Source organism: Harpia harpyja, chromosome 7 (assembly GCF_026419915.1).
Source record: "Harpia harpyja isolate bHarHar1 chromosome 7, bHarHar1 primary haplotype, whole genome shotgun sequence".
NCBI classification, from domain to species: Eukaryota; Metazoa; Chordata; class Aves; order Accipitriformes; family Accipitridae; genus Harpia; species Harpia harpyja.
The window spans coordinates 16,456,830-16,481,019 of record NC_068946.1 but is presented as its reverse complement, the minus strand read 5'-3'; the positions used below and the strand labels follow the sequence as shown (position 1 = coordinate 16,481,019).

Sequence of the window (24,190 nt, the reverse complement as noted above, 5' to 3'; positions counted from 1 at the left end):
GTCCCCCACACCCAGGGTGGCAGCTCTTCAAGGGAGGAAGACAATTTGGGAGACCGAAATGAAAGCCACTATGGCCGTGAGCCTGCCCAGGCAGGATTTCACCTGCCTACCTCTGCCGATAACGCTGCCCACCTCCTGCCCGGCATCGGCACGGCAGAGCTCCTGCCTCGCCGTCCCCCCCACCCGTGGGTGACCCGTGCCACCCTGCCCCTGCTACCCCCAACTCACAACCCGGCCTGAGCAGGAACCCCGACCACCAATTAACAAAACACCATCAAATCAGCTGGTTGGAAGTGTCCTGCCTCATCAGCTTAATAAGGCACTTGCTTAAAAAAAAAATTTTAAAAAATCCCCAAAACAGGCATTGCTTTCAGGCAGCTGGCTCTGACCTCAACTTCAACAAATAATTCACTGGCAGTTATTTTTAGGCAGTTTATTTTGTGCCCTCTTGTAATGCTTGAGATTAACTATAAAATGATAGCAAAAACTCAAACACCCCCATTCTAGCAAAAATGACTACAACTCATCAAAGTATCAGCTCGATGGATAAATCACTACGTTTCTTCACAGGCACAACAGGATGCCAAAATTAAAACTTCAGATATCCTTTTGGATTTCATGATTATGTTCAGCTGTATGCAATATATCTCCTTAGCGCTGACTGGATTAAAAAAAAAAAAAGGCAACCTATTTTGCTTTGTGTAATAAAATGAAGGGGAATAACTGTTCCAGGAGCAGGGTCCCACTGGATGAAGTTCCCCTTTTCTACACTGAGTTAATAAATCAGCTTAAAGGCATTTAGGTTCTGCGTGGAAAGGACAGCTCCAGTTCTCCTAAATATGAAAGTGATTAGTTTTCTGAGGATTTGAGAGATTTAAGAAACATGGAAGTGCTTTGGGATGGTGTAAGGCTTCCAAAGCACTAAATTACTGCAAAATACAGCGACTCACAAAAGTATCAAGTGATTGCCTCAACCAGCCCACAGAAAACAGTTTCCCCAGCCCCTCTAGCTGGATCCCTGCCATGCTCAGGAGATGCCTGGATAGCAGAGATTCCGCCACACAATGTTATTCCTCTTCCAAGTTCAATATTCTATAGAGCACCTCAGAAAGCAGCTTTCCTGCACCTACAATGTAACAGCTGAGCCCTCCCCAAATGAAGGATAATTTAACATCGTTCCGATACAGGTTTCCACATAATGGCTCTTGTAAGATGCAGAATATCTGATTACAATTAAAATGCAAAATAAATGCTGGTACTTTGCAACACATTGCCCAGTGCAGGACAGTCGTGGTTAGCTGGGTCACAAGGGGTTTGCTTTTTGCCACATAGTATTGCTGTCAAATAATATTAACTCTTAAATACACTGAAATAGGCTGTTCAGAGAGCCAGGACCCTGGTCCGGTTTCTCTCCGTGTCTCGGTTTCCCAGATGTATCAGCACCAGTTACGGTATGTCCTTGTTATTCATTAGCGGATGCCAAGCACATGTGCAGGAATAGGACTTATCTTACATGTCCCTAAACATGATTCTGCATATGACAGAATGACAAATACTTTTCTTTCCCCCAAAAAATTCATTTAGTAAGTAAAATAAAATCAAAACCAGCTGAGAAAGGCGGGGAGGGAAGGAGAATGGGAATCAAAACCCAGGCATGCTGAAAACCAACTGCTGGCTGACTGCAAATCAGGAGAGGGAAAAATCTGCCAGGAGCAGTTAGTTATAAAGATAATTATATCCTTAATGAATCACGGGGTCTTTTTAAAAATAATCTGCCTTGATTAAATTAATGGAGGAAAAACACAGGTTTTAGGCACGCACTGGAGATTTGGGATGGTACAGCCCTGACTTCACTGGCTTCACCCACTCCTAGTTCAGATCGAGCGTGACCGCTACCACCATCAAATACCTGCTCACTGACCTAGATGAGCTGAACCAGGGATCCCCTTTTAATTCTCCGCACCCATCTTTTGCAAACAGCCTATATGGTTGGCAGCAGCTTCCAGGGGACCAGCTGCCTCTCTCCTGCCTACCAGGGGAGGACAGTGGTTTCCAGCATCGTCATCCTGACGCCTTAACCCAGCGTTAGACCAGTGCTTTAGTGTTATTTTTAAAACATCAACAAAGCACGGGATGCCAAAAGAGGCCAGATGTCAGCTTGGTTTCAGAGCCGGGCTGGTCTTGTTCCAGAAAGCCAGGGAGAAATGAGTGGCCACCATGCTCAAGATCTCAAGAACGTGCCAAAGGCAAACGCGTTCTTCTCCCCCCTCCCCCAGACTATTTTTTCCTTTGGCTCTTTCACTTGATTGAGGCTATAATAAGAACAGGGAAACTAACACCAAGGTTAAAAGTGCCTGGTGTTGGTTTGGAGACAACACGCTTCAATCCCGTCAGTTCAGGTTTCAGCGGGTTTGTGCGTGTTAAACGCGGATTATTCTGGTATGTGGGACTATGAGCCATTTTATTGAACTACCGTTGAGATAAAAAAATTGGTTCCCAGGCAAATGTTATTCACTCAAACAGAATGCCTATGAAGAAGCACACAATAAACAAATATAAAAACTCGTTAGGGAGAAAACCAAAATAAACAGCCACACTGTCTTGTTGGTGCATTCATTGCAGGCTGCAAAGAACAGCAGCTTGACTAAATACTTTCAATATACAGTTTCCAGACTAAAATCTGTTGCTGAGCCACATGAGCAGCCCAGGAACAATTTATTTTCCTTTTTCACAGAGGCTTCTCAATGCGATTTTCTTTCCTTCCAGCTGAATAACGTGCAGAGATGGCACTTCTCTGCAGCTCACCCACACAGAGCGCCGCTGTTTTCCCAACAAATGTTACCTAACGGATACGGCGAAGCCCAGAGGGAATCGCATCCCACCCTTGGCTGAAATCCTGTGCTGCCGGAGGTTTTCACCCAGGCTGCTGCCTGTTTCCCGGCGCAGAGCCCCGCTGGGATGCTTTCCCGAGGTGTCAGGCTGTGGTTTTAAATCTTCAAAAGCTCAAGTTGTAGAAGCGCAGAGACAAGGGACTAAAACCATTAAGCGGGTTCATTACTGGTTTTGCTGATTAAAAGCAGTGAGCTCGGCAGCATCTGCAGCAGCGTAACAACAGAGCAATGGCACCCTGGGCTCGGGATTCCCTGGTACTCACCTATCCACAGCTGGAATTTGCCTAGCAAACCCTAGCCATGATCATCTTTCAGAAGAGAAAAAGGTATTTAGCTATTTGACCAAGTCGAAACACACTGCATATTCCCTATAAGCAGTTTTTAATGCTCCTCTCCCCTGAACCCACTGCTGCCCAGCGATGTTTTCAGTCCTCGCTCGGTGCAGAGTCTGTGCTGGCAAGGGCTGCCATCACAACCATCGCATTGGGGCCAAAACCTCCGCCAAACATGCCTGCTAATATCAACGGAACCAGACTTTACAGCCAGTTAGGGAGGCAGAATGAACTTGCCAGCACAGAGAAGTAACTCCGGATTTCCACCCGCAGGTTTCCAAGACCTCCCTCAACTCTGTAACGACCCGATCTTGATTTCCAGCCCTTTGAAAACACGAAGGATGCCAACCCCATTTTTAGCGATTATGAGGTCTCTAATTTCTTTCCAGGTCATGGCATTTATATTTTCATTACCCACAACCTCCAGAGCCATTACAAATACGAGATTACAGTGTCGGTGCTTAGCGGCTGTTTAATTCAACAGCATTTCAGAATTAATAAATGCAATTAAATTTCTCAAAGCCAAGTGGCTTCCTGACTGGATAACACAGCCTATCAAACCCATACGCCACCGGTTTCTATAGGAATAGGGCTGGCATGTATGGGAGCAGTACGTGAAACTACATGGTAGAAGTAATTTATTTTTCACTGCTCATATGCTTTTCTTTTAATGTACAGGAAGCCTCGAGTGCTCTCCATCTCAGAGATGCTCTGAAAGGGAGGAGGAACATTTTACTTTATTGTCAGGGATTTATAACACAACACGCTCTAAATATTTAGGAGGATTTTCCCAGAGACATGGTAGCCTTCAATTAGTCTTTAAAGCAAGACTAAGTATTTTTCTAAAAGAGGCGCTTGAGTTCAAATCACACGCAAGCATTACTGAGTGCGCTTTTCAGTCAGGGAAGACACACATAATCCTAACACACCGCAAAATTTTGCGGTAGCGGTGCAGCCGCCTGTCTCGCAAAGCTGCTCCTGCTGACAGGCAGAGGTTTCCCTTTGTTGTTAATTTTAACGTTAATCTTTTCTTATTACTATTATTTTTGAGTCCAGGAAATTCAAGTGATAAGCTGACTACAGCCTGCAAAGCACTGATTGATGGTATCAAGGTGTAAAGTATAATGGTTTAAGGATGGTTACAGGGCAAAGGGAATATAGAGGCACCCAGGCACATACAGAAAACATAAAGCACCTCCTCTCGCTGCCGCCTCACCTCCCAGAGGCATCTTGGGCCAAAGTCCAAGGATCGAAGTAATGGTTTTTATAGGTACAGTTAAAACAATTTAAGGCACTTTGAAGAACTCCAAAGGTTTTAAGTCACTACCTTGTCTCCTGACTCCAGAGGTCCCAGCGGCTGAACAGAGGATACAAAGGCACTTTCAATTTTGTATTTTCCAAGAGACATCACAAATAGTGCCAATAACCATTTTGTTTTTTAAGAAAGCATCATTTTCTGTAGAATATGCAAACACAATGCTGTACAGCATAGACAGAAAATGCAGGGAATCAATATTATATTAATGTTTTACTGGCCTTATTTGCAATTCCCTCTTATCTCTTTCAATAACACAGCTATCTAAACCCGAAAGAAATCAAAGCAGCATAGCACAGCACCGTGTGCCAGCAGAAACAGGCACAGCAAGCGACAGCAAACACCGGCGTGGGGAATGTCCATCCCCACAGCATCCCCAGCCACCTGCTAGCACGTTTGTGAGAGGCACTGCAGCTCCAAAAGCAAGAGCCCCGAGTGTCACCCAGCCCTTCTCACGCCAGCCAGCATCCCTGGGTATGTGTGCGGGTTCATTGGAGGGATGCTACTGGCGCATCCCTGCACCACGCTCCAGCAAGCGGTGCAGCAGAAGTGCCATCGATGTGGGCCCATCTCTCTGCAAACCTGCCTGGCTTTTAGCAGAAATAACAGGGTTTGCCTGTTAACTCTCAGCTGCGCAACATTGACCTGGCTCCCAAGCTATAATCCTGCTTCATCCATCATCACCAGCAGTAATAAGTCTCCTTGTGAAACCCAGCCCTCAGGTAACCCCTTAACCACTGAAATAAGGCTGCAGAGCAGAGCGTGGTGCTAATCATCACCGTTCCCAGTAACTATGAGCAAGAACATGGCTCATTCCTTCCTCTCTGAGCAGTCTCTGCAGGGAACCGCAGCCAAAAAACAGAAAAAGCCTAACTTTACTTCTAATGGAAGTGGTTACCTTGGGATACAGCTGGATCTCAGGCCTGCTGAATGAGACCGGGGTTATTTTTAGGCAGTTGATACCCTGACCATCACTGCTTTTTAAGGACTCCACAGCCAGTTGCAAAGTTACTTAAAGCTTGAGCTTTAAGAGAAAGGCTTTTCTTGTATAGGAGGAAAGCTCAGTTGATCCTGCTGGGATCTGGACCCCAGCTGCGGTACCGCCAGGGAATTATGGTGGCAGGGAGAGAGTCTGTGTCATCCTCTTGTGGCCTAGACCGCATGCAAATTTGGGAGTCAGCAGCTTTGAGCTGCCAGGGAAAGCTCTCCAGTTGGGGCAGTAAGGCTCGCACAGCTTTAGGCCAGGGGCTCGGTCCCCACCACCAAGAAGTCCTGCTGAGGCTGTGGTCACAAGGCAGGGAGGATGCTCCCAACCAGCAGCCGAAGTTGCTGCACTCTGACTTGATGCAGAAATTACCAACTCAACAGAGGCACAACGAAGCAGTATCAACCTTAACCTTGCTCCCCCCATTTTATTCTGGATGTCATCTGGACATCTCAGAGGGTATCTATTTCTTCTGAAACAGAAAGACGGCCTCTCCAGACCACTTCTGCATCCTGCTGTGGGCTGCAGAGGCAGACCGCAGCTAAATGCAGCGAGAAGGAGCTGGGACAGAACCAGGCTCAGTGAAAGCCCCTGAGCTCAGGGTGAGCTGCCTACAGAGGCAGACAAATCTCCAGAAATGAGGATCTGGGGAGGAGAGCATCATAAACCACCACTCAACATTCAACGTTCATAAAGCGCTCAACAACTTGCAAGGGAAGGTGCTTTAGCGACAAAGGAAGCTGTCCGAGAGCATGTCCCAAGGCAGCGGCAAGGCTCACAAGTCGGTAGTAAAAATGCCAACACACAGCCATAAAACTTGTCCTCCCTGCCTGCTGCCTTTCCAAAGAGGGTCTGCAGCAGTGCGTGGCATGATTTACGGGAACAGAGACGATGCTCCCCATGTGAGTGTTAATACCTCGTGTTGAGCAGAGGCACTCTGGCCTGCCACCTCAGCGCTCAGGTTAGCAAGATCCTGGCACACCTGTTAGCAGAGCTTTTTTCCCCCTTTAATCTCTCCCTTTTTAAAAAAATAAATAAATTTCATTTTAAAACACCTGCTTCCTCAGAAACATCAGCAACCTCAAAATTCATGACTCCACTGTGACTTCTGGGTGCTCTCAGTTGTCACCTGCAATTTCAGTGCAGCCCTGTCTGTGTGCAGGGCTGTAAAGCAGAAAGACATAAACAGGTTGTTGTGTTTGGTTTTTTTTTAATAGTGCAGAACGTGCTCAAAAAAAAAAAATAAATCGCAGGAGGAGGATGCAGCGAAATACAAATGCATCCACCACTCAACACCACAATTAGCTGTCATCGGTTAAGTGGCTTGCACAGAGGCAGACATCCTGCTGCGACCGAGTCTACTGGAGATGGAAAAGAGCAGCCTGGAGTATCACCGACTCCTGCTCTCCACACTTTCAGCAGTTACAGTGCCCAAACCAAGAGAAGGAAGGGGCAGGAAAAGGGGAAAGGGACTGGGAAGACAGAGCAGAGAGAAATCCTAACTAAGCAGGAATTAGTGCTCACCGGCAGCAGTATCAGCCACAGGTTTCTGCATGGGACTGCTCCAGAGCCTTTCCCTGCAACCGAGCATGGAGAATGTACTTCTAACAGCACAGCCTTCTCCTCCCCGTGAACAACCGCCAGGTAAAGAGTAGTAAATAGTTAATCACGGGGTACAGATAAGACCATTACATGCAGGTACAGCTCAATGCATTATTCACCAGGGTTTGGAGGACAAAACCAGCAGGGGAGAATGAAGGTAAAGAAGGAGAAATCTACGCTTCCTCAAAGAGCACTTTGATTTCATGGAAGATCAGCGTTAGGACAAGGGTATGTGGTTTCCCTTTTAAGTAACCTTAAATAAACACTTCTTCTTATACAGAGTAGCAATACTTGATCCTCCTGAGCTTTCTGCTGCAGATACACAGGTTACAAGCACAGCACAAGTCTACCTGTTGCATCTGAAATGCTAGGAGCATCAAAGAAACCAGGGCATTCTGCACCCCATGAAAATAACTGGACAATGCAAGAATTTCCAACCTGATTTTAAGTCCATCATCTGCAAAACCCAGAACATCCGACCTCGGCTTAAAAATGCGCACTTGAGCGTGCACTTCTGCCTGCGTCCTCTCCCTGCGGCTCAGAAATAAGAAAATAGAGACTCCTAAAGCAGTCTCTTCGTAATTAATTTCTACTTCTGAAACAAATGGCAGAGGACATCTCCCAGCGTGAGCACGCCTCAGTAAATCTCACCTACCAAATAGGAAATCCCCCACAAAACCGAGCTCTGTCCGATAGCATCGTCATCTGACGCATAGAGGCCAAGTTAGCTGTTTTATTTTATCCCAGCGCCCTAGAATGATTTCTCCTTTGAATTTCCACCTGCTTTCTGTGTGGCCAGCGAAGCCCGGCTGGAGCCTTCGCAGATGTCAGGAACGAACGGGTCAGCGGGCACTGGTAAAGCCGGGGAGGAGGGGGCCGGTGCCGCACACCCGTTCCGAGCTACACCTCCCGGTCCCGCCGCTGCTCCCTGCCGTCCCGCTCGGGAAGGCAGAGGACTTCCCCGCAGCCGCCCCCCGCCCCCGCCGCCGGGCTGCTCCGGGGCTTCCCGGGAAGCTTCTCCCGCTCCCACCGCCCCGCACCAACGGTACTAGGCTTCTTCCCCGCGTCCCGCCCGGCAGCCGGGGAAGTTTGTTCCCGGGGCTGCGGGGACCCGCACTTACCCAGCACGAAGCAGAAGAATCGCCGCGGGAGCAGGGCCATCGCCGCCGCGCTCTAGCCCCGCGCAGCCAGCCCTCCCGCTCCCGCTCCCGCTCCCGGTGGGCTACCGGCGGCCCACGGGAAGGAGCGGGACGGCAGAACAGAATCCTCCTCGGATCCGGGGGGTCGAGGGGGGCGGCTCGGCGCCGGCGGCGCTCCTGCGCGCCAGGGGCGGGCCCCGTGCGGCACACCGCCCCGGGCTGCGGCCGCGTCTCCCTCCCCCGGCCGGGCCGAGGGCGGCTGCCTTCTCCGCAGAGGAACGCCTTGCTTCGGCAGATGGCGGCACGACCGAAGGCAGGTAACCTTCCCGATGAGTTCAGCGGGCGTTAGCCGAGACCGTCGTGCCCGGGTCAGGCAGCGTTCTCTCCCATCTCCTCACGCTGGAATGGGCAGGTGGGCGCCCAGGGACAGGTCGCGAGGAAGGCACCAAGGAATCCTTTTTTTCTCACGCGTTTTCCTTAGCCCTCCTTCCATCTCCGCCAAAGGCACTTCTCTCTAGCCTAAGGCTGAAAGCCATCCCTTCCCTTTCTTTTTACAGCGCTGAATATGAACACAGAGGATGAAATGCGAGGAAAATAAATGTTTTACAGGTTTGGTTTTTTTAACTGAGTGGAAAATCATTAACTGAGCTAGTACAGCTCCACCTACAGCTGATAGCTAAATTTTGGCCTTGCCTGAACACGAGAGTGCCTGCTTGGGCTTTTCAGGAGCACATTTGGGATTAGGATACGCCATTAGGAGGGTATTGTCCCAGTGGGCGAGGGCTCCAGCTGCAGGGAGGTCACTGCCCCACAAACTGGTTCTCCCGCATTTTAAGAAGAACAAGAAACAAGAAAACTTGAATGAACAACTTGGTGTGCTAACTTGAATGTTTCACATTGTACCTGTTTCTGCTTTCCGAAGAGAAACAAAACAGCTTGCATGCCAGAAAGCCAGTTCTATCCTAAACTATTAGTAACACCCGACTAATAACAGAATCAAGTCTGTGGAACACAAAGGGCAGCACTTGCTGTTAATAACGTGGCAGAGCAAAGCCTATGGCAGCTTTCATCTGGATGCAAACAGAAAAGAAACCAATGTTGAGGCCTCACCTGCAGCTTCAGGACCAAGTTTACAGTACTGGCTGTCAACGATGAGGCTGGACTCTGAAAGCGTTACGGACAGGGGTTCTGCTAAGAGGGGAGGGAACGGATGAGATCTGAAAACAGCAAAACACCCACACAAATTTTTGAAGAGGGAATTTGAACCTTTATTTGCAGGTAAGTAAGGCTGCTATTTTCAGCAGCAAATGCAGCCGGGATCTAGAACGAAGTACAACAAAGAGACAGCGATGGACAGCAGCAATCTACTGCCTTGTCATGCTATATCACAGCATGAGCCTGTCCACATCAATCAAGGATAATTCTCCTCGCCCTCTGACCAGACACGTATACCTAAGCTGCCTTTCCTTCATTTACCAGAAGAGGATTTAAAATCTAGACCTCTTCCGTACAGTAACAACACAAGCAAAGATGAAAGACTGAATGCTCCCAGCATTCTTCCTCCCCCTGTACCAACCCAAACCAAAAATCTCAGCGAGTGTGTCATTCCCACTATACCAGGCCATGGGACACAAAAAAAGGATTTAGAAGCCCATCCTCTGCTTGCAGTAACAGAAGTGGAATATGAGACAACAAAATGCCATGTTCTGGGGGGGTGGGGAGGGGAAAAAAAAAAAAAATTCTAGGCTTCATCCTGAAGGAAACGTTTGGCCATACCACTGCTCTGCAGTCTGCAACACGCTTCTGAGTCAAAACTGACACAAGATGACTCTATTGCAGCACAGGATTACGTAACCACGTCCACCAGCGCTGCCAGCTCCGAAGCCTGGTTTTCTAAAATGAAGCCCTTGCTGCCTCCCCCGCACCTCCCTGGTATTCAAAGGATACATGGAATTTCTACAGACTATTCAGAATCAGATTATCTGGAAAGCACAAGCGTGTTGGCTATTTATTAACATCCTAGCAGCTACCACCATGCCTAAAATTAAGTGGCATGCAAGAATGGGGGGTTGTGCACTTCAGCCTAGAAAAGCCCAGTCAGTATTAGAGAAGTCTTGCTTCACTGAAGTGTGATCTTTCTACCTTAGAGAAACCTGCTGAAATGCTTGAACCAACTACAGGGAACAACAAAACCAGGAGGAATCACTGAATATCTGCATAAACAGAAAAACACCTCAAACTGACCTTCAGGTTATATTCTCTTGGATAAGACTGCATGTGATACAGTGATGCTACATGAGTTTTCATTAAGATGTGCTGAAATAAATCAAACAAAAACCACAGTACAATCTAGGAACAAGCTGGAGTATAGAAGTTGCAAAAATCTTCCAAAGGGAGATGATTGAGTCTTCATAATTGGAAAGCCATCTACTTAAAAAGAAAAAAGAAAACAAAACACACACACAAAAAAAAGCAGCAGGTAAATTTTCCATGTACACACTCAAACTGAAATAAAAGGAACATCAGCAGTTTTAATACCTCAGAAGACCACTAGAATCTATAATAATTTTGCTATGTACTGCAGAAATACACAGGAGAGTGAGGTTTCCTAGCTTCAAGAATCACGTGAAAGAAATGACTACAGTAAAATAAAATATATAATCTTTGTGCAACAAGTCATATCTGGTGGTCATTTTTTAAATTAATTCAATTAATTCAAAATTAAGTTATCAAATCATCATTTAGGAGGACATAGATTCTATGCATTTCTTTACGTTTCTCAAAGCACTGTTCTAGTTATGCTTCGATAAGACCCCTCTCCATTGGTCTGATTTTAAATTTTTACTGTGCAGATTATTAATTTCACAAAAAGCTTCCAAGCATGGACATTTGGTACTGATAAAATTTAAAGAAAGAGCCATTTTTAATGCTTCACTGAATAACTTTTAGAGCATCATGATTCCTATTAACCGCTGCCTACCATGAGGTTTAGAAAACAGAAAAAGGTTAAGCATGCTGCTCAGGTACATATGACAGCTGCTCACTAATGAGAATAAAAGGACTTTCCAGTCCAAAACCTAACTTCCCATTTCTAATGAAGTTACTCCTTCAAAATTAACAAATATACAAGATCTATAAATATTCAGATATCCAACTCTGGGCTAAGTCAGCCAAAGAAAAAAAGCAAGATTATATCGTGCTTTACTTTAAAGCTTGAATTTAAGTTGTTATACATTAAATAGTATGTAATACAGCTTGACATAAGAGTATTATCTGTACAACTCTGGACATTTCATCAGCTTGCAAGAACATATGGCTCCAAGGTGGTGTTTCTCAGTGGACACTTACACTTCAGGAAAGTCTGAAGCTACACACGTACCAGAATTAGTATAGATGAGCTTTGAGCAGAATCATCTTTTCTTAAACATGTTACATACTTGTTTCTTACTACGGAAAGATGAGAATTCTTTTTCCCCATTACTTATTACTGACTTGGCTATTTCACAGCTCCCTCATGATGAAAGTAAAAATTGTTATAAGTCATCATCTCTTTAGCAAAGCAACAGAAGAAAAAATACTATCATAGGAACAATCACGACTGTAAAGCCCACACACCATTTAAAAAAAAAAAAAAAGTCAATTGACAAGGAAAGCACAACACATTTGAGGCTGTTAAAACCTCACTAACTGAAAATACTTTCGACTGTAAGATTTATTTTTTAAATGAGTTTATGTCCATATCTGCAGTCCTGTGGAAGTCAGTCTGTAGATTAATATGAAGACTTTGCTTTTTTAGATTTTATTTTGCTTCATAGAGGCATCTGTAAAAGCTCATAGGGCAGCCAAGTGCCAAACTAACAAACTTATGTTACAGTAATCCTTTCAAAAGGAACTCGGCCAAACATGCCTATTGGTTGAGATGCTTTCATCCTCTTCATCAATATGGGAAGTATGATCTTGTGCTGTATTTAAAATCCTATCCTATGTCTCTGTGTATTCAGCACAACCTACAGTCAGTCTTTCTGAAGAACTTTTCTAGTCACTGATATTACTTCCCAGAACAAGGACTATAAGCATCTGTTTGTATATTTAATGCATCTATGGAAACTCTTCCAGCCCAGGCTTCTGCTTCATCTTACCGTGCAGAATTGCTCTACTTCTGTTATAGTTCTACTATGTAATGCTCAGCTGTTCTGTTCAAGTTCAAGCTGTGTTATGGTTTACTCGTGCACTACAGTAACACATGCGTAGGCACCTGACCAAGAGAATTCAGTCTAAGCAACATTCAATGGGTGGGAAAGATACTTGGAGATATGTAAAACTATCGGCATAAATACTACTCGTCTTGGAAGAGGCGGTATCAATTAAAACCAAACTGACTCCTTGACATCCTTGAAACAGGAGCTTTGAAACCAAAACCAGAGCATTAAGAATTTGGTGCAGTTTGGAGAAGAAACACGACAGAAAAATAAATATCGTACAGATTGTGATTGTGGGCAAAAGCAAAGCTGGAGCATTGCTAAGAACATATGGGACAGTGCGGGAAACCTGGTAGTGGCACTGCTAGCAGCCCTAAAGCAAGCAGAATACCAAGCTTAGTAGGAAACTGAAACAAGTGCCAACTCAAGGATGTCTCCTACAGGAGAATATATGTACATGTCCCTGGAATTCTGGGCTGTGGTTTTAGCATGTTCAGCTTCCTGCAGCTTCCTGCAGCATCCAGTGCTGTGTCATCATGCAAGATTTCCTTTAACATGAAAAAACTAAAAGACATTCAATCTTACTCTTAGATTTCCAGTCCAGAACTGAATCTCATATATCAGACAGAAATCACCAATTTTTAAACCAAAACTGAGCCTACACTGGGATTTCTTTATGAAATGCTACACAAGGACTGGCCATTAGGTGTCACCTTTGTAAAGAGTATGTGTGACGACGTTCTCCACTACGTTAATCAATAAAACAGTTTGCATAATAAAACCCCCAGTACACCAAGTTTTATAGAGTGCATAGAGCTAGCAAGCCAATCTGTTTACAGATGTTCTGCAAGACAGCTAACAATCCTTAGAAACCATCGTTTCAGTGGATTCATTCAGATACTTGCAGAGCTTTATACTAAATTACTCACTAACCTAGTCAGGCTAGACAGCTACACAAATTCAAGTGGTTTTATTTCAATATACTTCTGTAGGCTAGAATACTCACTTATTTACATTGCTTTTCCCACCCACAACTGGGCATCGATTTCCTCAGAATGACAGAGGTCCTTTCTGCAATAGAATTGATGGACAAGCCGCTTAGGATACCTTTGTTGTTTCTCCTCACCTCCAGCAGAGCATCCACAATTTTGTCTCTATGTGAATAAAAGAAATAACTGTTTAGATCACATTTTATGCAATACATTTAGCACTTAGTTACCACGGATATTGGATCCATTACAAATCAGGGCAGAAATGAAATCCAAATACTCTCACCTGCTAGCCTCTGGATGAATTTCTTGAAGTTTCTTCATTAATTTGGTAAAGCTGCTCAAGTTCAACGTATTAGGAGAAATAAAGGCATCATATGAATTAGTGGAGAAAGGAGCAGATGTTTTCTGCAGGAAATTTTCTCCAGTATCCTAGAATTGCATCAAAACAAGCAATAAGTGAATGGGTTAAGTACTGTACAAGTAATACAGCATATCTTTACTACTAACAAATATTCCTGTTATGGAAAAAGAAAAAATGACAGATACAGATTCAGATCAATAAATTATTCTAATACAACCAGCCATATTACCCAACCTGTAAATTAGAAATAAAACTGCTACATGCATTTACGTGTAACTGACATTCCTGCTACTTTAAATTAATCTGATTTATATTTCCCAGAGGACTAGCATATTTAAAGTTAAATCCCCAAAGGCAGCATATCTATATAGTTTATGAGAGCAACACCAGCAATTACTAACTGTGCCTTATCCTCCCAGGACCAACCTGACCGAATACAAAATACTGTATTTATACATAGATGTTCCTTAGATGTATATTTAAAAAGACGTGAGTTTCCCCTCCAGTATCCCAAAATCCTTCTGGTATGAAATCACAAGATACTCACATAAAAAAAGTGTTACAAGTGGAAACTCAAAAGAGGAGAAAAGCCAGATGAAAAATCTAGTGCAAATGGCTAGGTTCCCAACTGGCTTAGGATTAAGAAAAAAAGATGGAATATCACAATTTGATGGAGGGGCAAATGAATAGTGCTCTCACTCTTCTGCAGCATGCCAGAAATTTATTACTGACACGTAACATGTTTTCCTATCCTAACATTATTCTATATATATTAAATGTAACATGTTATGGGACAAGAAGTTTTAAGGCTCTTAATCTGCCATATGAAGGAGCCTTAGGAATAATTATTTACCTTTTGATTAACTCCAAGCAAATAATGTACCGAATCTTCAGTAGATGATTTCAGACCAGTGCACTTTGTTTCTGAACGTACTTGTGTAGAGCAAGAAATTTCTGAAGAAGTTACGGGAAGGAGATGCATTTTCTCAGAAGCAGAGGTGGCGTCAGGTGCTTTCACAGAATTGGAGGCTGAAGCGAGTGTTTTGTCTTGATGATTTCTTTTACTGTTATCAACAGGTTGGTTTTCATGCCAAAGCTTATTTGTAAGTACTTGGGAAACCAAATATTTATTCTCTGATGAAGTATCTACAAGTTCAACACTTACTGGTTTTCCTTTTATTTTTTTCTGGTTCATTTCCTCTACAGCTAACTTTGCTTTATTAGTGTCTTTAAAGGAAAGAAATGTGTAACTAAGGCATAAAATTAAAAAAAAAAAAAAAAAAAAGGAAACTAAGTAAAACACATGATGGTTCTCGTCTTCTGAATATTAACTGTATCTCCATTAAACTCCACAGAACATTTCAGACTCCTTAACTTCTCATGAGAAGCTGTCTGGAATGACAAGTTTCTGTCAACCTATCTGTAGCTACATTAATTACTGAAACAAATTAAAGAACAACTCCCTCCTCTCTCCCATCATTCACTTTGACAGAAAAAAAGTCTGAAACAAGTAAAACTTATATTAATATACCTGTAGTTACTAGAATCCACAGAGGTAAGACTGTCAGAAATTTGATACTTCTGGAAATGTGATCTTAAATCACCCTACAAAATAGAAGCATATTTGGTTGCAAATGTATAGTGTGAAAGAACTCAGAGAAAAGGCAAAACATTACTACTACTATGTAAGTAAGAACAGGCATACCTCTGACACTGAGGAATTTAGGCCACCAACACGAACAAAAGAACACTCATTTCCACTCTCCATTATCCTCACTTCTAATAATAAACATAAGAAAGCAAAGTGTTACTAACTATTCTTGTTTCAGTTCAAGCTAACATCTTCTCTGTAGATTTCGGAAAGTGTAGATAGAAAACCTTTAAAAAAAACTAAAAGAATGAAGAGGTCTTCTAACAGAAAATGAGCATCCTGAGAAGCAGAACAGTTCAGTTCATGAAATCTCTTTTCCCTGAGTTATTTCCTAAGGTTTGAAGAAGCAGAAGACGTACAGCCAGAGAAAACACTGGTCTGATCTAACAGGTACCAGTGCTAAAGCATGGGTACTGAACTGTGAGTGCCCACTATGGAGCACACAAACTCTCTGCTTTCAACACCCTGGGACTTCTAACCATGCGCATCACCAGGACACAAGTCTCCAAACACAGACCATTCCCAGCTATCTCTCAAGAAGCCAGTATGGGGAAGGAAGCAGGAAGAGAAGGAAGATAAAAAAAGAAAGATTTAGAGCTACATGATTGGCTGGACATTGACTAAATTGAGTTTAACCACTGTAGGTCACGTTTTCAAGGAAAAACATGGACGAAATGAGCTGAATATCTGCACAAGCATTGACTGCAAGTCAATGAAAAAATAAGTCTGAAAACCCAGCTAGCATTTTTTCCAAGTCTACTTATGCTTGTAGAAGGAATAGAATACTCAAATAATAAACACCATTATTAGGTATGGCAGCTTAAAGCACACAACCTCACCTCTTAAATCAACTGTGTCTTGTTTTTCTTGTTGGTTTTTTGTTTCTTCAGATATTACTGAAAAATCTGCTACTGTCAACTCCTCTTTAGCATCAAACCAATATTCATTCCTTTCTTCATTTTTCACACAGCCTTGACATTTGAAATAATTTTCAGTGTGTTAAAATTCAGACCGTGGTATGTCATATGAATGAGCACCAAATTTCTGTGTACTTAAGAGGATTCAATCTACCTACATGACTTGGTACTACATTACAAAGAGGTGACACATATTAGTTTTCACTTCTGATTTAAGCAGCAAAATTTTTTTTTCCAAGATGTAAAATATAATATAGAGCTGATACAATGTTAAGCATTCCATCACAGAAAGGACAGTTGAGTATCCATATATATGTTTTATACAGGGTTTGGGTTTTTTCCAACAACTTAACTAACAAATAATATAGTATTTGTACTGGAAGCAGATTGCTTACCACGTTCCATGTCCTGATCTTTATGTTGTTCTTCAAATGTCTTGGAGGAAGTACAGTCACTTGGCTGACAGCCACCAGTTAAACATACAGTTTGTGGATTGTCCTACAAACATGTTTCAGTTACGTCGTAGCACTTGCACCTGATTATACATTATTTTTCTGAGCTTCAGGATACTAAATGATTAAACAGGTAAATTTTAAAAAGTTAACCTACTGATCATCTTCAAGAACCCCCAAGTTATTTCATTTTGAAAGGACGATCAAAATTTTGGTCACATCAGCTGCATTTGCAATTACTGGCAGAGAATCCCACTTCGAGCTGTGAAGATGGTGATTGTATTTACATATACCTAAGAGAAGACCATGCTTCACAACATAATGTCTAGGAAAGAAGAAGTAGTCCCTACCATGTTGACAGAACTTTTCCTTTCTTGCAGTTTTGGTACTTCAAAGTCAGCTTTTCCTGTGCCTGAAACAGAACTAAAACAGATCCAAGAATTTCTTACAAAATAGGGCACAATGATTTTAAATTTTACAATGATACCGAGTACTCTGAAATATTAATTTAAATATTTCCAAAACCTCACAGTAAATAAATAGAATGTGCTTAATAATTCTTAGCTTAAAATGAGAAAAGATTTTTGATACCTGTATTTTATAAATGCATTGGTTGCAACCTGAAACATAAAGCTATGTTCTATGTTAGGCTGCTTTTCCTTTATACCTAGATGGCTTTCTGTGAGATGTTTTGATATATATCTTCACGATTTGTAATCTCCATGCAATTTTTGATTCATTTTACTAATACTTAACAAGAAATTTGAAAAAGATCTCTGGTTGTTTACCTGATGCAGTTAAAATTTCTTGCCAAATTTGTTTTGATCTCCACTTACATAAAGTAACTGCACATGGTTCTTGAACATGCGGTACCATGTCCGCCAGAAATATGAAGTTATTTTTTTATCATTCTTCATAACTGAATGATAATCTTAGTAGAACAGCTGCTTATATGCCTAATGTTATTGATGTTGGCAGCGAAGTCTTTTTGTTTTGGTGGGGTTTTTGTGGGTTCTTTTTGTTTGTTTGTTTTTGGTTTGGTTTGTGGTTTTTTGTTTTGGGGGGGTTTTGTTTGTTTGGTTGGTTGTTTTAAGACAGAGAGCATTAAGATTAGAGACATAGATTTTACTAGCGAAAGTAGGGAACCAGGAAAATTACCTGTAAATTGAACACTTCTGCTATAAAGACAGTAAAAATACAACTCCATAGTTTGCGTGCTAGAACACTACAGAGTAAAAATTTCCTTAAAATAAAATCACTGTACCCAAATTGCTATGCTAGTCTTTCAGCTAAACAGTTTGGAGCAATAAGATACATCCTGAAATAAAGAAATTCTAAATTTAACATGTTTTAAACTCAGTTCTCGTTTATTTTGAACTTTACTAAAAACTACAAATGAGGACTACTTACTCATAGCAAAGATCCTCTCTGAACAACTGTCAAAAAAGAAAAGATTTGTCTTAATTTTCTTAAGAAAACAATTATTATTAAAAACAAAAAGCAATTAAGAAATTACCTTGCAGGGGACATAAGAAGAAGAGATTGGGAACAACTTCATCTCAACTGATAGCGGTGGAAGCGCATTTAAAGGTATGCCCATTTTTATTTTCATTCTCATACTGCTGTAATTCTTTTTTACCTCTTCCAAAACCAACATGAGAGATGAACCTAATTCAGCATTTCCATTACATCTGTTAAAAAGCGTATAAGAAAATAAGATCCACTTAGACAGACATTTCATTTATTTTGCTGCTTCCATTTTACAGTGTTTAAAGACTCCTCCACATTGCACAAGAACATGAGCTCACTCCTAACATGCACAGTAGCTCTCTGGAGCCATACTCTGTTTCACAGCATTACACCCTGCTCTCTTGAACCCTCTCCTAAGCTACAGAGCAGACACTATAGTAATGAGGTTTTATAGCTATCCGTGGCACAGTAAAGTGTTCAGAGGCAGGACTTCTTGGTTGAATTCCAGGTTCGTTACAGGGCGTATGCTTTATCAGCTAGAGACTCTGCAATTGCTACCCCCTTCCTGCCTCACCTCTTAACAATTCTGCACCTCCTCTCTCTTTCTTCATTACCACCTCCTCCCCAGCTCCCCCTCTATGCATCTCGTCCACTCCTGAACGGATTCTCTGTACTACTCCTTCTGTACTTTTCCTCCTGTACAGAAGGACATTCCTGGAAACAAACTGTATTTTGCTGGGTCTGTGAATGCTACAGAAGATTTTAGGCTGAAAATAAGACTTGGCAGTTACGAGAACGTAAACTCCTTTGGACAACAATGCTAACTATAAACACTATTACAAGCTATGGATAGAATACATCAGTAACATTTAGCAATTAATGCTTTTTAACCAAGTTATCCATTTCATTTAAAAGGACACTAAAGTACGTGCCTGCTAAAACCTGTGTTTTCCTCCAAAGCCAGTTTGTAAATCTTCAAGCAGTGCCGATAACACATCTGATAATGAATGTTTAGAATCTGCAATTCTGCTTCAATTGCTCTCTGCAGTATTTTTTGACAGTAGCTTGATGTAGAATTCTTCACAGCTTGTTTGTCAAGGTGTACCGGCCTTTAAAATAATAATAATAGTAAACAAAATCTTGAACGCTTGAACCAATATTTTACATTCATTATGTTTTATTTTGAAACAAGTAGCTTTCCAGAAGCTACTTCTGATACTATTTAAGGAAAAAAAGAAAAATGAATCAGTTCCTCCTATTTACTACACAGAAAAAATGATGTCTTACAGCAGCTTTCACATTATCATCAGCCTTAAATGAGGGGTGGGAACTGCACGAGCACCATAATCATTTCTATCCAAAAAGTGCAGTCGTAAGAACAAAAAGCAACTTAGCAACTCTGTTGATCTACAGAGACACCTATTTGTGTCCACAGTCACAGAGTAATCTAGGTCGGAAAGGATCTTTGGAGGTCTGCAATACAAATCTCTGTTCAAAGCAGGGCTAACTTCAAAATTAGCTGAGGGTCTTAGCCAGTCCAGCTTTGTTGCTGGGTTCAGGGTTTTTTTGTTTGTTTTAAATCTCCAAGAAAGGAGACAGTACCAATACTACTCTCACTGTAAGAAACTTTTTCTGACACCCACTTAGAATTCCCCCGACTCTAACTGCTGGCTCTTGCCCTTTCAAAACACACCTCTGCAAAGAATTTGACACAGTCTTCTCTGCAAGCCACCACCTGATTGCCAAGAACTGCAGGGAGGTTCCCCACCTCCCCAGCCTTCCCTTCTCCTGGCTGACCAAACTCAGTTCCCTCAGCACTCCCCACACATCAGGAGCTCCACCAGCTCCCCTCACCATCTCTGGGGCCGTCTGGTGGGCTTTCCCCAGTCTGCCAAGCTCTTTCTTGCACTACAAGGCCCACAGCTGGAGATACCTTTGCAGATGCAACCTCAGGAGCACCAAACCGAGAAGAATCAACACTTCCCTCCATCTGCTGGCTGCACTCTTGCTAATGCAGTCCCAGGATGTGGTTTCCCTTCTTTGCCATATGGGAGCACTGCTGACTTACACTCGACTTGTTTTTGGGTAGTCTGCAACTGCAGACCGAGGCTGCTTTGGTCTTTGTTCAACTTCAGATCTTCTGTTCATTCTTCTCACTTATCCAGGTCCCTTCCTACCCTCCAGTGCAGGAACCGCTGCCCGGCAATTTTTTAATGCCATCAGTTTTGCTAAGTCACAGACAACCTTTCAATCATGAAAAGAATCTTACCCAGCACCTAGAATTCCAAACCAAGACAATTCGCGACCCACCTGTCAGTGCTTATCTTTAAATCACTGCTACACAGCTCATTTTTTGATTCCCACTGTTCCTAAACAAAAAACATTTTAAAAAGTTACAGATTAACATTTGTATAGACAAGCTCAGAGCAACTTTGAGTTAAAAAAAGTTCTATATATCAAAATTGTTTGGTTGTGCTTTTTTTTTTTAAATTACCTGAATTTGTGAACTTCTTTCAGCTGTTGCAGTATTGCCATCTGAATGTTCTTCCAGTGTGTCAGTAAGCTGTGATGGAATTTCCTCTGTGCTACCAGCTCCACATGACCAGTCTGTATTGCAAGCAACGTCTGCACACCTTTCACGGCGCCATCCCACGGGTCGAGATTTGTTCATCATTGTTATCTCTGTATTAGTAGCCCTGGACGAGAGACAAACCTGAGCACTGGTACTTCTGCTTGTTGTAAAGCAAGCTCTAAAATCAGAACTCGCATCAACAGCCTGGTTAACCATAGAGTCACTGGTAACATTTTTCAAGGTTTCACGATGCTCCGAGTTCAGACAGCTGGTATTTCCATGGGAGGATTTATCTGCAACTTCCACCCCAAAAAAGGGGTTCTTACTAGGGAGAATTGCAGAGACCGGAAATTGAGTTTCAGCATCCTTTGGAGTGCAGTCAAGGCAGCTGGTACCACGTGCACACATACCAGATTCTTCACAACTGTAGAAATCAGAATCCCCTGCACGTTCACAAAATTGCATGGCTCCTGCAGGGGCCCTTTCCCTTGCTGACAGTAAAGGATTGTCTTGCTTCACTGAGACACTGTGAATGTGTCTATCATTCTTTTCAGACACTTCTTTGCTTGTAGCGATTTGGGGTGGCAGCATGCTGTCCATCAGTGGTATGTCTTTCACCTCTCCATTTTCTAAACTGCCATATACAAGCCGATTTGGACAGACCCTTTCTCTATTCCCACATGAATGACTTTCAAGTATACTTCCACAAACAACACTATGATACTCTGTTTGCTCTTCCCGATGATCATAATTCATGCCGTTGCAATCTGGCAGAGACAGAGAGTCCTGAAGCAGGTGGGGAAGCTCTGGCATAGCTGCTTCTGGGCAGGTCTGGTCACCTACACCATACTCAGAAGCAGAACAATCTTCTGACATGTCAATGAGATTTTGTTTCTGTGTGACTGCATCACCTGGAACTTCATGACCTGGATCTATCAGCTTTAAGGTTTCGATTCCTATAGTTTCCCTTTGCTCAGAAAACTCACTTGAGCTATTCCTATCATCAAAATCTTGTTCGTGAGCACTGAGATACTCCAGCTGTGAATCTTCACCTAAATGGCTTTGTCTGCAATCATCACACACCCCGCAATCAAAGTGCATATTGTCACATGCCCTTCCCAACATATCAGCTTCTTTCTTGCTTTCATCTACCTGTGTACAGCAAATTCTCATTCTCTCTTTAGTATACATTTCAATGTCTGCATCTAAAGATGAACTTAAATAAGGTAAGCTTTCCTCTGACAACTTTAATTCTGAAACATTGGCAGAATGTGCCTGGTCAAAGCCAGACCGGTTAGCTCCTACTGCAGTGTCTCTGACGAGTGTGTGCTCAGCTTCCTCAGAACAAGAAAAAGGATGGGAAGTCTGACTGAAGCATCTCCTTTTGCTTTTAACATCGCCGTTCTTTTCTAATTCCATGGTACAAACACTTAAGCTCTCCTCCTCAGAAGTAATCCACACAACTCACTTCCACTGCAACCTCTCCAAGTCAATGGCTTGTCTCTTCTTATCAGTGTCTAACCTTAATAAAAATTAAGAGAAGTTTGAGATACGGCATAGTATACAAGAGGACATTACTGTTTAAAACATACGTTAAATTAACCATCTTATTTTCACCTACTGCATGCTAGTATAGAAGCTAGGAATTATACGGTATGTTCTCAAGGAAATCCTAAGAGCTTACAGAAGGCTGTTAAAATAATTTGCCATTCTTGCTCATGTCATTTCAATTGTGTAAAAGCATCCTCAGAGACCAATCAACCCTATTTCCTTACACTCTTGGGCAAGGTTTCCACCCTCTTACCACTGAAGCATTTCTTGGCTGAATCATCAGAATCCCTGTTGATACACAGCAATCTATTTACACCATACCCTAACTTCAAGACAGCACAGAAGGTGTTTAGACGCATGTACTGACTCTGAAAGTCAAGATGCTAATGGTCATGGATTCAGTGGCCACAAACTGACCTCACTTTGTTCCTGATTGTATACTGGCCTGTAAGCACTCCTTGCCACAGAAAGCTTACAGCTTCTCGATCCATGACCAGTGTATTTACTGTAGGGAACATCCTTCAGTCCAGGAGCTATAACAATTTTTAAAACTACTTCAATGAGTGAAGTGGTGAACTTAGAACCCTGTGCCTCCTGAGAACTAAAAACCCTTCAGGCGTTGGACAAAAGGGAAATGAAAGCATATTCCTTTTAATTCTGGGGAAACAAGAAGAAATGGTTACTAAGCACAGAAAACCTGAGAATCTTTACAGTCAGGAAGCGTAAGTCATAAAGGAAAACAGGAAGACAGTTTCTTGGATCAGAGCGCTTCTTTTAGCAACAGTAGAAAGCTGGACAATACAGCAAAGCAAAGCAATACCCCTGCTCTGGACTTGCAACAAACCTAGTTTCATAGCATGAACGAAAAGCAGAGAAAGAGCATGTAGGGATGGAAGACGCTCTTTGTGAAGCTTGTTTCTTATAAATAGTTGTCAATTCTTCTCTGCCTTTCCCCAGAAGCTTATAATGAAGAGAAGGACTCATACAAATGTTAGACATATTTCTCAGTTAGGTATGCGCTCTAAGCTACTGAAAGGAAACGTAACAATTTTATAGTATAGTCACAGGTCTCTAACCCAACTATAATCTTATGTAAAGCACAGCAAAATACAGTCCTGTCTGTAACTCTTCCCCCTGTGAGAGCACGCAGACCAACTAACAGGCCCATAACCTGGGTTTCACATGCTTCTAAACACACAAGTCACTGGTTCATCCTCCAGAGGAGGCTTCCAGCGTGGTGAAACACAATCCATAAGGAACCGAGTGAATCATAGAATCATTTAGGTTGGAAAATACCTTCAAGATCATCAAGTCCAACCATCATCCATGCCCACTAAACCATGTTACAGAGTACCCCATCTACGTGCTTTTTGAATACCTCCAGGGATGGTGGCTCAACCACTTCCCTGGGCAGCCTATTCCAATGTCTGACAACCCTCTCAGTCAAGAAATTTTTCCTAATATCTAACCTAAATCTCCCTTGCTGCAACTTGAGGCCATTTCCTCTCGTGCTATCTCCAGCTACCTGACAGAAGACACCAGCACCCACCTCACTACGACCCCCCTTTCAGGCAGTTGTAGAGAGCTATAAAGTCTCCCCTCAGCCTCCTCTTCTCTAAACTAAACAACCCCAGTTCCCTCAGCTGCTCCCCATAAGACTTGTGCTCCAGGCCCCTCACCAACTTGGTTGCCCTTCTCTGGACACTCTCCAGCAACTCAATGTCTTTCCCGCAGTGAGGGGCCCAAAACTGAACACGGTAC

General features: G+C 42.7%; 1 protein-coding gene across 1 annotated transcript in view; it reads right to left on the bottom strand.

The window, feature by feature from the left end:
- The window catches only part of RBM44 (RNA binding motif protein 44), a 43,623-nt gene extending 21,304 nt beyond the window's left edge, over positions 1-22,319 (bottom strand). Inside the window, 18 exon segments of the mRNA XM_052791417.1 lie at positions 8,247-8,298; positions 13,473-13,617; positions 13,739-13,884; positions 14,670-15,066; positions 15,348-15,421; positions 15,522-15,595; positions 16,307-16,438; positions 16,780-16,882; positions 17,187-17,259; positions 17,673-17,712; positions 17,957-17,964; positions 18,247-18,272; positions 18,353-18,527; positions 19,239-19,415; positions 20,617-20,675; positions 20,801-21,347; positions 21,349-21,413; positions 21,416-22,319. Coding sequence (XP_052647377.1) covers positions 8,247-8,298; positions 13,473-13,617; positions 13,739-13,884; positions 14,670-15,066; positions 15,348-15,421; positions 15,522-15,595; positions 16,307-16,438; positions 16,780-16,882; positions 17,187-17,259; positions 17,673-17,712; positions 17,957-17,964; positions 18,247-18,272; positions 18,353-18,527; positions 19,239-19,415; positions 20,617-20,675; positions 20,801-21,347; positions 21,349-21,413; positions 21,416-22,297 — 3,175 coding nt within the window. The 5' untranslated portion in view covers positions 22,298-22,319.
- Positions 22,320-24,190: the final 1,871 nt, after the last annotated feature.